Source organism: Pygocentrus nattereri, chromosome 9 (genome assembly GCF_015220715.1).
Source record: "Pygocentrus nattereri isolate fPygNat1 chromosome 9, fPygNat1.pri, whole genome shotgun sequence".
Taxonomy (NCBI): domain Eukaryota; kingdom Metazoa; phylum Chordata; class Actinopteri; order Characiformes; family Serrasalmidae; genus Pygocentrus; species Pygocentrus nattereri.
The window spans coordinates 41430332-41442899 of record NC_051219.1 but is presented as its reverse complement, the minus strand read 5'-3'; the positions used below and the strand labels follow the sequence as shown (position 1 = coordinate 41442899).

Genomic DNA, 12568 nt, shown 5'->3' with positions numbered 1-12568 from the left:
GCCTACATACAGAAACAGATCATTTAAAAAAAATGTTTTGAATGTTATTCAGCCGCCGGCAGTTTAGGTCCACTGATGTAACATCGAAGTTACAGCACTGTGCAAAAGTCAGAGGCCACCCTTTGTCATGATTGGCCCCTCCCAGTCCTGTCCATGTGCATTTGTTTTGGTTTTCTAGTCCTGCCCCCTCGTTTCATGACTCCACCCCTGATTGTCTGCACCTGTCCCTTGTCACCCTTATGTCGTTAAGCCCTGTGTTTGCCCCTTGTCTTGGCTGGTCTTCATTTGAATTGCTGTCTGTGTTGTTGGTGTTATATGCTGTGTTGGTTGTACTGGTGTTTGTTTGATTCTGGTTTATGTCATGTCTGGTCCCCGATCTATCCATGTTGGCTCATTGACCCTGGATTGTCTCGACCTTGATTTTGGATTTGCCCTTAATAAATCTTGCTTATCTCAGCACGTGCGTCCGCCTCCTCACTCTCCATCACACCCTTTCATTTTATTCACGTCAAAATTACCATTAAAGGACAGTTATTCGTCTTTTTTAGCAACAAGGTAAATAAATCAATGAGTAAATACAAACAAAAACAAAAACCGACAGAAGCATCCACAACAAAATATTTTCTTTCAGTATTCATTTTGTCTACTCTCTGTGTTTTACAGTTTCCGTGTCTCAGTTTTTATAAAGAAATCTGCAGGGATAGTTTTGAACCCGTCCAAAGTTCAGTCTTAGAAGTTGGTTGCATTTTCTACTTTTCACAATCAAAGTAATCCAGAATGCAAATTTAGACTAAATCAGCCCGTTAAACCTTGCTCCACATCTAAGATTTTGTTTGTCCTTTTCTCAGTAAGGCTTCTCGACAGCTACACATCCTTTATGACCCATAGCGCCGAGTTGTCTCTTTGAAGTTCTTTTAATATTGGAAAGATGGAAGACAAAGTGGCAGTGGGGTGCACAACAGTAAGGAAGGGTCAAATTGAACACTGACCGATTTGATATAACTAGGGGGCATGTGTGTTATTTTCTGACAAGTGAATGAACGGCCGTTTTGACTGGAAATTAAAATCAATGAAACAACGATGTGCAAATGTCACTCATTATCAGGACAGTTATGACCTGGGTATATTTTGATTTGTCTATCTGAATTTTCGTGACCAAATCCATCCATCCATTTTCTAAGCTGCTTCTCCATCACGGTCGCGGGTGGGTGCTGGAGCCTATCCCAGCAGTCTTCGGGCGGAAGGCAGGATACACCCTGGACAGGTCGCCAGTCCATCGCAGGGTAGACAGACAGTCACAGACACCCAGGGGCAATTTAGCATGTCCTTGTCCTGACTGCATGTCTTTGGACTGTGGGAGGAAACCGGAGAACTCTGAGGAAACCCACGCAGACACGGGGAGAACATGCAAACTCCACACAGAGAGGACCCTGGCCGCCCGGCCGGGGAATCGAACCCAGGGCCTCCTTGTGGTGAGGTGACAGTGCTACCCACCACGCCACCGTGCCGCCCTTTGTGTTTTAACACATCATATAACATGTGTTTTTTGATCTCACATATCACTACATGCTTACAATTTACTGCTGAAAGCCAAAAATCTCCGACGCTCTTTGTGTTATTTTTATTAAAGTAACGTTTCCAGAGCAGATCACTGAAGAGACGCAGTCTGTTTATAGTTTAGAGCCCAGATTTGGGGAAAAACGGGTCGACTTTCAGTAGAAAAACAAAGTTCAGCTTCTTTTATTATAAGGGTTTAAAATGACATCACCGTCTATTAGACTGGAGAGAAGAGCTACAGCCTCACACGACGCCCAGCTTCTGAATGGAGCTTATGGAATATGAACGTTATGAAGAACATGATGAAGTGCGTTTTAACATTTAACATTGTTAAATAATGTTACATTAGTGGCAGTTCAAAAAGATGCGATGCCGCTTCACAGGCCTCGGAGGACGCCTTTGTTTGCCTTCACCCTCCTAGTGTGTGGAATTGGAAACTACTAAATTGGGGAGAAAATTGGGGAAATGCAGCAGCAGCAAACAAACAAAAACGTAAGGCTCCCAAAAAGGGTTCTTTGGAGCAACGTCATGGAAGAACCTTGTTTGATTCCCTAAATAACCTTTTAAGTGGAAGCTATTTTGGAGAATCGCAAATGAGATCAGTCACTTTGTAAAGCCGGCATATAATAAACAAACAAACAAACAAACAAACAAACATCCATACCAATTAAACTGCCCCCCCCCCCTCCTTAGAACCGTACAGCCATGCCAAGAACCACTTAGGAACCACTTATTTTCAAGAGAGAAGGCCCAGTGTTCTCCTTGTCTGGGCACATCACATGTTTTGTTTCCCTCACTTTGGCTATCATTACAAGGCACATTAATGTAGATTTCTCTCATCACTTCCCAGGATAGCATCATGTTATTTATGCTGTCACTCATTCTGGCTCTACAGCCACTTGTGTGTGGAGCAACCATACACCCGGAACAGCGGTGGGAGGATAACAAGCATTAATACCTTCTCTAATTAGGGTGATCCGTCTTCTCCCTTTCATCCATACTGATAGGACATGGGGCATGAAATGGAATAGCGCTGCTCATTTCGCCTGCCTCGCTTTTTGCCCGGACTTCATTACAGGTGGAGGGGGAGGAGAGAAGAGGGTACGGAGCTGCTGGTAGAGCAACAAGACCTGCCTCTGTGTGTCACACACACACACACACACACACACATACACACAGAGTGGCAGTGGGCAATTACGCCTCCTGAGCTCTGAGAATACTGTAATTAGCCCTGTAACATACCGAAATGCTGCCCAGGAACCATGATGGCCTTTGCTGATGGTGACAAAACATTTCTGGCCTACTCATCCTTTAAAGACTGACCCTGACTGAGATAAACACGGCTGCATAAAGCACAGAGGAAATGCTAAATCTGCTGTTGCCGCCAGGCATGCTAAATAAATTACAGGTTCTGGCTCGGAAGGCAGTGCAGAGGAAAGGCATAAAGATGCTAGATGTGTGTGGTGTTGATTTATAGCATTAAGTGCACAAAACCCATTGCCAAGCCATAATTAATAACGATGACTGCAGGCTGCAAACTGGGTGGGGCTAACGTTACCCGCTGATTTGGTGATTCTAGGCGCAGAAACAATGAATGGCCACCCATTTCAATTAATAAAATATGTCCGGATAAAGAGCTTGATGTAGCATTTTCCCCACATGCCTGAGACTTTCACACATTAGTGTACATCTTAAAACATTGTTGCATGTTTATCTTTCTTGGCACTGTATATAATCAGTTTGAAAAGTTCTACATAGAACCACAACCATGCACAACACATTTTCCATCAATCTCAAGAATCATTTAAGCACGCAACTGATTTGAAACACATGGTTCTAAATAGGACCATTGCCTTTATTAAAGAACCCTTGAATCATCTTTGCTGACAGTCTCGTCCAGCTAGGAGCTTATGAAAAGGCAAAGAATGAACATCGATAATTTAGAGACGAATGGACGTATTTCCATTTATAATGGAATAACTTCTGCTGGTTTCCTGCAATTAAAAACTCAAACTCAACACTAAAAAGTTGTGAAGTGTCTTATTTGAACTCTCCTTCCACCTTAAATGGTGTAACCATTACGTTCCAACACCTCAAGTGCCATTTATGGTGAAATGGCATATTGAAGCTGGCTAAGGACGACAAGCTGACTTTTTAAATGAGGCTGAAATCAAAACATCTCAAGTGTTTTAATAAACACACACACACACACACACACACACACACACACACACTTTTGACAGTTTCCTGCAGGAGATGCGAGAAAAGCAGCTATAGCTGAACTACAAGTTTAAAGCTGAGCAAAGTGAGTTGTGTTTGATTTTTAGCCCATGCTAAAAAATGCTGTGAGCATAGACGAAGATGGCAACAGACATAAAATGTGGCTCCCATGGTGGTTTGTTGAAAGGACGAAATGGCTCAATGTTTGGGTTGCCGACCCGTTCTAGACAAAGATTTGAAAGTTTTGTCCACCCTGTTATTGCTGTATCCACTGTATCTTGGTTGTTCGAACTGTTCTAAACTGATTTTATAATGCAGTAAAACTTTTTTTAGCAAGTCATCAGTGATCTGTTATGATTGCAGAGAAAAGTTACAGCTGATCAGGTGGTCAAACCCACATGCGTTTTAATTGAAACACTTTCAGACTGTAGCTACAGGTTGGACAAGGTCTCTTTTGGTGTGAACTTGCTTGTAAAGATTGTATTTTCAGGCTAAACCAAAATGATCTCCAGGAAGCTCAACACGTTCTTGCAATGTTTGTTTGGTCAGCTTGATAAATCAAAAACACACTTTTCATACTTCTGTGCTTTTATTTATTTTTTAATCTACAGAAACAGTTTTCCTTACCTGCCACACCGATGTCTCATCTGCATGGCTTCAGCTCAGATGACTGGCTGTTGAATTGTTATCAGTACTAGTAAGGTTTTTGCTCTCATGTGAACGTGTGACGTCTGAAGGCCTCATTTATAAAGGAGAATGGGATTAAAGAGATGAGTGGCAACGCCAGCCTAGGAAATGAAAAGAGGAGACGAATAGTTGGAGATTAAGGGGTCTTCATTGAAGATAGCCAGGATTACCTGCCAAGATGGATTCCTTTCATAAGCCAGAGTGAGTCTGCAGTTCTACCTGCTACAGATCATTTCAGATGAGACCATAATGATCAATCCACTGAAGTCCATCTGTCAGTGTTCATGATTCCCTTCATGGGGTGAAAGTATACAAATCATGTGCAAAAGGTCAGACAAATGACCAGCTAGAAACACACATTCTCTACAGAGAGCACACTGTACATTTAAAATTACTGTTAGCATTTGCTAAACTGTACATATTGTTTGGGGGGGGGTTAAATCATGACTGGACAAATGTGACTGCTTTGCTTTAGCAACCATGATCAAAATCAAGGTAGAACATAAAATACACAGACACATGTACCTCTGGGCATATTGGACAACTTGTGGATAGCTGTTATCAGGAAAAAAAAAACCCACCATCATGTCCAAAATGATAGAGAAGGAAAAAAACCTACTTTTAATATAAGTCAGTGGAACCAGACATTTTTTCCATGTCAATTTGGGCTGTTTCTTTGGTGGGGGTGGAGGGGGGGGGGGCTGGCTTTCTTCCATCAGTGATATGCAGTACTACTTTTTTTGGCTAAACTGTAGTGCGGCCTGTCAGCGATTGCACAGCGACACATTTTCCATTGTTATTTTGATTGGGTGGCATGGTGGGTCGTGCTGTTGCTTCACAGTAAAGCAAGGCCTGGATTCAATTCCCTGGCCAAATGACCAGGCTTCTTTGGGCACACTTTATTTGGATGGTCCCCTATCTTTGCTCTACAGATACCTAAAATCACCAACAAACTTTCTGGTAATGTTCAGTTGATTATGAACAACATGGTTGTATGGTTAGGATTAGGGTTGGGAGTAGGCGTAGGTTTTACCTTGAGGTTAGGGTGAGGGTTAGGTTTAGGGTTCCATTTAAAATCCTTCATACTGAACTTGAAGTTCAGTTTCATTTAATAGATATTTAGTTTGTTACTTGAAGACATGCTGAGCATTTAGAAAGCATCTACAGTGGAGCATCCAAATAAAGTGTTACCGGTCCTTTCTGTGTGGAGTTTATATCTTCTCACCGTGGGTGTGGGGGTTTCTTTTGGATGCTCTGGTTTCCTCCCACAAACCAAAGACATGCAGATAGGCCAAATGGACATGCCAAATTGCCCCAGGCGTGAATGTGCGTTTGTCCAGTGATGGACTGGTGACCTGTCCATCCCCATGACACTGAAGGATGAGTGGCCATGTGTGTGTGTGTGTGTGTGTGTGTGTGTGTGTGTGTGTGTGTGTGTGTGAGATACCTCTCCTTGGATCACCACCTTATCGTGGTGGAGGGGTTTGCGTGCTTGAATGATCTTAGGAGCTATGTTGTCTGGAGCAAAAGCTCCTGGTAGGGTCTCCCATGGCAAACTGGTCCTAGGTGACAGGTCAGACAAAGTGTGATCCATAATAACCCCTATGAAGACACAAAAACAGGACTTGTGTACCCTGCCCAGAACAGGGTTACCGGGGCCCCACCCTGGATCCAGGCCTGGGGGAGGGGCTCGCCAGCGAGCGTCTGGTGGCCGGGCATTTACTCATGGTGCCCGGCCGGGCCCAGCCCGAAGGAGTTACATGAGTCCCCCCTCCCATCGACCCACCACCAATGGGAGGGGCAGTAGTAGGGGTTCGGTGCGTTGTGGATCGGGCAGTGTCCGAAGGCATGGGCCTTGGCATTCTGATCCTCGGTTGCTGAAACTGGCTTTTGGAACTTGAAACGTTACCTCACTGGCGGGGAAGGAGCCTGAGTTGGTGCGCGAGGTTGAGAGATACCGGCTAGATATAGTCGGGCTCACCTCAACACACAGCTTGGGCTCTGGGTCCAATCTCCTTGAGAGGGGCTGGACTTTATTCTTTTCTGGAGTTGCCCATGGTGAGAGGCGGCGGGCAGGTGTGGGCTTTCTCATAGCCCCTCGACTCGGTGCCTGTATGTTGGGGTTTTCTCCGGTGGACGAGAGGGTAGCTTCCCTACGCCTTCGGGTTGGGGAACGGGTCCTGACTTGTCTGTGCTTATGCACCGAACAGCAGTTCAGAGTACCCAGCCTTCTTAGAGTCCTTGGGAAGGGTGCTTGAAAGTGCTCCTCCTGGAGACTCGATTGTCCTACTGGGGGACTTCAACGCTCACGTGGGCAATGACAGTGAGACCTGGAGGGGTGTGATTGGGAGGAATGGCCTCTCTGATCTGAACCCGAGTGGTGTTCAGTTTTTGGACTTCTGCGCAAACCAGTTTGTCCATCACGAACACCATGTTTGAACACAAGGATGTCCATAAGTGCACATGGCACCAGGACACCCTAGGCCGCAGTTCAATGATTGACTTTGTAGTCGTGTCATCGGACTTGCGGCCATGTGTTTTGGACACTCGGGTAAAGAGAGGAGCTGAGCTGTCAACCGATCACCACCTGGTGGTGAGTTGGATCAGGTGGTGGGGGAAGATGCCGGTCAGACCAGGCAAGCCCAAACGCATAGTGAGGGTTTGCTGGGAGCGTCTAGCAGAAGAACCTGTCAGATTGATCTTCAACTCACACCTCCGTAAGAACTTTGACCAGATATCGGGGGAGGTGGGGGACATTGACTCAGAATGGAGCCTCCATTGCTGAAGTGGCTGACTGTAGCTAATCCTCGAACCTGGTGGTGGACACCCCAGGTGAGAGATGCCGTCAAGCTGAAGGAGTCCTACCGGGCATGGTTGGCCTGTGGGACACCAGAGGCAGCTGGCAGGTATCGACAGGCCAAGCGATCTGCAGCTTCAGTTGTTGCGAAGGCAAAAACCCATGTATGGGAGGAGTTTGGTGAGGCCTTGGAAACTGACTTTAAGTCGGCTCCAAAAAGATTCTGGCAAACCGTCAGGCGACTCAGAAGGGGAAAGCAGTGTGCCACTAGCACTGTATATAGTGGAGATGGTGTGCTGCTGACTTCGACTGAAGACGTCATTGGGCGGTGGAAGGAATACTTTGAGGACCTTCTCAATCCCACCGACATGTTCTCCAGTGAGGAGGCTGAGTCTGGGGACATGGGAATAGGCTTGTCCATTACTGAGGCCGAAGTCGCTAAGGTAGTTAAGAAGCTCCTTGGTGGCAAGGCTCCAGGGGTGGATGAGATCCGCCCTGAGTTCCTCAAGGCTCTGGATGTTGTGGGGCTGTCTTGGCTGACACGCCTTTTCAACATTGCGTGGACATCGGGGGCGGTGCCACTGGATTGGCAGACTGGGGTGGTGGTGCCTCTTTTTAAAAAAGGGGACCGGAGGGTGTGTTCCAACTACAGGGGAATCACACTCCTCAGCCTCCCTGGCAAGGTCTATGCAGGGGTACTGGAGAAGAGAGTCCGGCTTATAGTCGAACCTCGGATCCAGGAGGAACAGTGCGGGTTCCGCCCTGGTCGTGGAACACTGGACCAACTCTTCACCCTCTCCAGGATTCTGGAGGGTTCATGGGAGTTTGCCCAACCAGTCCACATGTGCTTTGTGGATCTGGAGAAGGCATTCGACTGTGTTCCCCGGGGTATTCTGTGGGAGGTGCTTCGGGAGTACAGGGTACATGGCTCTTTGCTACGAGCCATTCAGGCCCTGTACAAACAAACCTGGAGTTTGGTTCGCATAGCCGGCAGTAAGTCAGACTCGTTCCCAGTGAGAGTTGGACTCCGTCAGGGCTGCCCTTTGTCACCGATTCTATTCATAATTTTTATGGATAGAATTTCTAGGTGCAGTCAAGGGATGGAGGGTGTCCGGTTTGGTGACCTCAGGGTCACATCACTGCTGTTTGCAGATGATGTTGTCCTATGTGGGACATCAGGCTGCAAACTTCAGCTTTCGCTGGATCGGTTTGCAGCCGAGTGTGAAGCAGCTGGGATGAGAATCAGTACCTCTAAATCCGAGACCATGGTTCTCAGGCGGAAAAGGGTGGAGAGCCCTCTCTGGGTCGGGGATAGGCTCTTGCCTCAAGTGGAGGAGTTCAAGTATCTTGGGGTCTTGTTCACGAGTGATGGTACAAGGGAGCGGGAGATTGACAGGCGGATTGGTGCTGGGTCAGCAGTGATGCGGGCTCTTTACCGGTCTGTTGTGGTAAACAAAGAGCTGAGCCATAAGGCAAGGCTCTCGATTTACCGGTAGATAATGGATGGATGGATGGAAAATCATTTGTTTATTTGCCTCAACCCAAGTTTGAGGGCTAATTGGCTTTTTCTAATATAAATGTAATTTAATAGTAATTTGATATCTGACATATAGCAAGTTTCTATGCCAGTGTATTGAAGTTTTGTATTGCAGTAACAGGTAATTTATTTAACAAATTATTTGATAGATAGATAGATAGATAGATAGAGAGATAGATAGAGAGAGAGAGAGAGAGAGAGAGAGAGAGAGAGAGAGAGAGAGAGAGAGAGAGAGAGAGAGAGACACACACTATACTGTAGTAACGCAAGACCTCAACGCGAACCTCGGCAGTATCGAGCAAGGCAGCGAGTCAGTAATAGGTAAACTACATGGATTAGTTTTCTTAGCCAGCATAGTTATAAACAACCTTAAAAGCTATAAAATTATATTAATAAGCTACTCACTACCTGAAGTACAGTCGAGGACGGTGAAGAAGATCTGGACAGTCTGCAGGCTTATATCGACGAGTGTTTCGAACGAGTTGTTAAGGGGAAACCAAACAACACGCCGACTCCGTCCGGCAGCAAAGGAGCTCCATCCACCAAGAGGAGTCGCCCAGAAGATTCACCAGGGACTTCTTCTCTTGACAGTCTACCTACTGTTTGTGTTAGCTCGCGCTATTGGATTTATTTTAAACGTTAATTCGAGTTTTAAAATCTGTTAACTCTTAAATTGTGTTTTTAAACTTCCTCGAAACTTATAAAGTCCTTCAGTTTATTAGTAACTCCGTGTTTCTAACCCGCTTCTCTTCTGTGTTTACTCCGAGGAAAATGGCGACCATGGAGGATCGCGCTCTCCAGACGCTCTCCGAGGAGCTCGCCCGGCTGGACCGGCAGATCCAGGCCTTGTTGGTGAAGCAGTCGGAGCTCCATCGGGCGAAGTCGAGGCTGGAGGAAGCCCGTGATGCCTCATTCGCCGTCTCTTCCCCGGGGCTACCGGCTGGGCGGACCGCGGCGGTCTGCAACTTCACCCCCGCGCCGGGGAGGGGTTGGGAGCGGCAGCGCGGCCGAGGCAAGCGGGTCTCCCCCCTACCTTCTCAGCCGGATTTTGCGTCCGCAAACCGGTTCGAGGTCCTCAGCTCGTCGCCCTCGCCTCCTCCTCCTCCCCCAGCCCCGAGGAAAATAGATAAGGGGAGTGTTCTCATTGTTGGGGATTCTATTGTTCGGTATTTAAAGGTGTCAAAGGCTAAAGCTAAGGCTAAAGCTAATGCAACGGTGGCATGTTTTCCAGGTGCTCGTGTCCTGGACGTCGCCCGGCGGCTTCCTGCGGTGCTCTGGCACCGTGGGGATCCTGGCACCGTTGTAGTCCATGTGGGGACGAACGACACGTCCGCCCGGCGCAGTGAGGTCCTGAAGGAGCACTACCGGAGACTTCTGGACACCGCTCGCCAGCGGACCGACGCCAGGATCATCGTCTCCGGACCCCTGCCCACCTACCGCCGCGGGAGCCTGAAGTTCAGCCGCCTCTACGCACTCCACTGCTGGCTGCGGGAGTGGTGCCCTACCATCGGCGTGGACTTCGTGGACAACTGGGAGAGCTTTCGGGAGCGACCGTCCCTCTTCCACCGTGACGGGCTTCATCCCAGTCCCCTGGGATCCACCGTCCTCTCTGGAAACATTGAGGCGGTGCTACGCCGGGACTGACTGCCTGTATTCAGTCATACCGGGCAGGTTAGTGGGCTTAATAATAGTCCATTTAGTGAGAAATACTGCTCTAATTATTTACCCTACCACTTTTCTGATTACACTACTGAAAATAATATTTCTGTGTCACTTTCTCAGAACAGTGTAATTAAACCTTCTAAGATTGAGACTGTGTCTGTCCCCCGTGTAACGCGAAATCGGAATAATCAGAAAATCTGTTTTAACAATCTAATTAGAATTAAAACAAACGTATCCGTCTCTCAGAGTACTAGCAACGTCCGTATTAAAATATGGCTTCTAAATATAAGATCGCTAGCACCTAAATCAGTTATTGTAAATGAAATTATTACTGATAATCAGCTTACTGCACTATGTCTCTGTGAAACCTGGGTTAATACATTGCTCTAAATGAATCCACTCCCCCAGGCTTTAGCTATTATAGTTACCCACGCAGGTCCGGTCGTGGTGGTGGGGTAGCCACAATATATGATTTAGTTCTAGGTGTAACTCAGAACTCATTTAAAGAATAAATGCTCTTATCAGTCTAGAGTTAAATATGGTGTCCCACAAGGGTCAATTCTGGGCCCAATACTCTTTACACTCTACATGCTACCGCTGGGTAAAATAATCCGTAGGCACGGTATTAACTTTCACTGTTATGCAGATGACACCCAACTTTACATATCAGCTAAACCCAATGAGGACCTCTGTCTAAACCAAATAACTGACTGTATTAGAGAAATAAGAAAGTGGATGACACTTAATTTTCTCCTACTAAATTCAGATAAAACTGAGGTCCTCCTACTAGGTCCCAAACTTGATAAAATCGATAATATTGTAGTAGAAATAGATGGTCACCTAATCATACCAGGTAAAACGGTGCGAAACTTAGGAGTCATTTTTGACTCAGTTCTTTCATTCGATGTGCATACATGCAGCATAGTTAAAACCGCATTCTTCCATCTACGTAATATAGCTAAACTCCGCAACATACTCTCTCATGCAGATGCTGAGAAGCTGGTGCATGCATTCATAACCTCTAGACTGGACTACTGCAATGCTTTGTTGGCTGGAAGTTCATGTAAATCTTTGAATAAGCTCCAGCTGGTTCAAAATGCAGCTGCTAGGGTGCTCACCAGAGCTAGAAAATTTGATCATATTACACCAATCCTCTCATCCCTACATTGGTTACCTGTTAAATTCCGTATAGACTATAAAATACTCCTTTTGACGTATAAATCTCTTAAAGGGCTGGCCCCGCAATATCTGGCGGAACTCCTTATCCCTTATAACCCGCCACGTACACTCCGCTCGCAAGAGGCCGGCTTATTATCAGTCCCGCGTATTAGAAAAAACAACGCATTAGGTAAAGCTTTCTCTTATAAAGCTCCGCAACTTTGGAATAATCTCCCTATTAATATACGGGACTCAAACACACTCTCAGTCTTTAAATCCAGACTCAAAACATTTCTTTTTGAACAAGCTTTTAGATAAATTTATCATAGCGGTTCTCTCTAGCTGTAGCCTGCAGCTATTCTACTATTGTCCAGTGCACACAAACTTAGTCTGTACTGTTGGTCTCCCTTTAACGATTTCTCTTACAGCTCACACACCAAACACAAACCCTGTTCTAATCATTATCTTTCTCTTTTTCCCCTCATGTCCTGAGCTGCTGTCTGGAGGTGTCCATCCAGGGTCCCTGTGCTTTTTCACAGGCGTGCCCCGCTCTTCAGCAAAGTATAAAACCATTCTAACCTCTTTTTCTTCCCTCCCACTCTGTTCTCTCTCTCTGTCTCTCTCGCATGCGTCGAGATGTTCGGTTGGCCTGTCTGGAGGTGCCGATTCGTGTTTGCAGCACTCTGGAATCGGCCCTGTCCCGCTCAACAGAGATTAACACAACCCTTCTAACCTATCTTTCTTCCCTCCCACTCCGTTCTCTCTCTCTATCTCTCTCACATGTGTCGAGATGCCCCGTTGGCCTGTCTGGAGGTGCCCCATTCGTGGTTCCAGCGTTCCAGCCATCTTCTTGCACTCTCTTTGTACTGTTGTTCTTGTTTCTGTTCTGTTTCTTCTGTGCGGGTCGACCCACGGGGGTTGGGTTCCTCGGACTGAGCCTTGGTCCCTTC

At 46.5% G+C, this 12568-nt stretch overlaps 1 protein-coding gene across 1 annotated transcript; it reads left to right on the top strand.

Moving 5' to 3' along the window:
- The first annotated feature begins 9702 nt into the window (after window positions 1-9702).
- On the top strand, window positions 9703-12319 carry LOC119264077. Its single transcript, XM_037541482.1, has 2 exons — window positions 9703-9831; window positions 9873-12319. Exons 1-2 carry the CDS (start codon window positions 9703-9705, stop codon window positions 10440-10442), a joined length of 699 nt encoding a protein of 232 aa, XP_037397379.1. The 3' UTR covers window positions 10443-12319.
- Window positions 12320-12568: the final 249 nt, after the last annotated feature.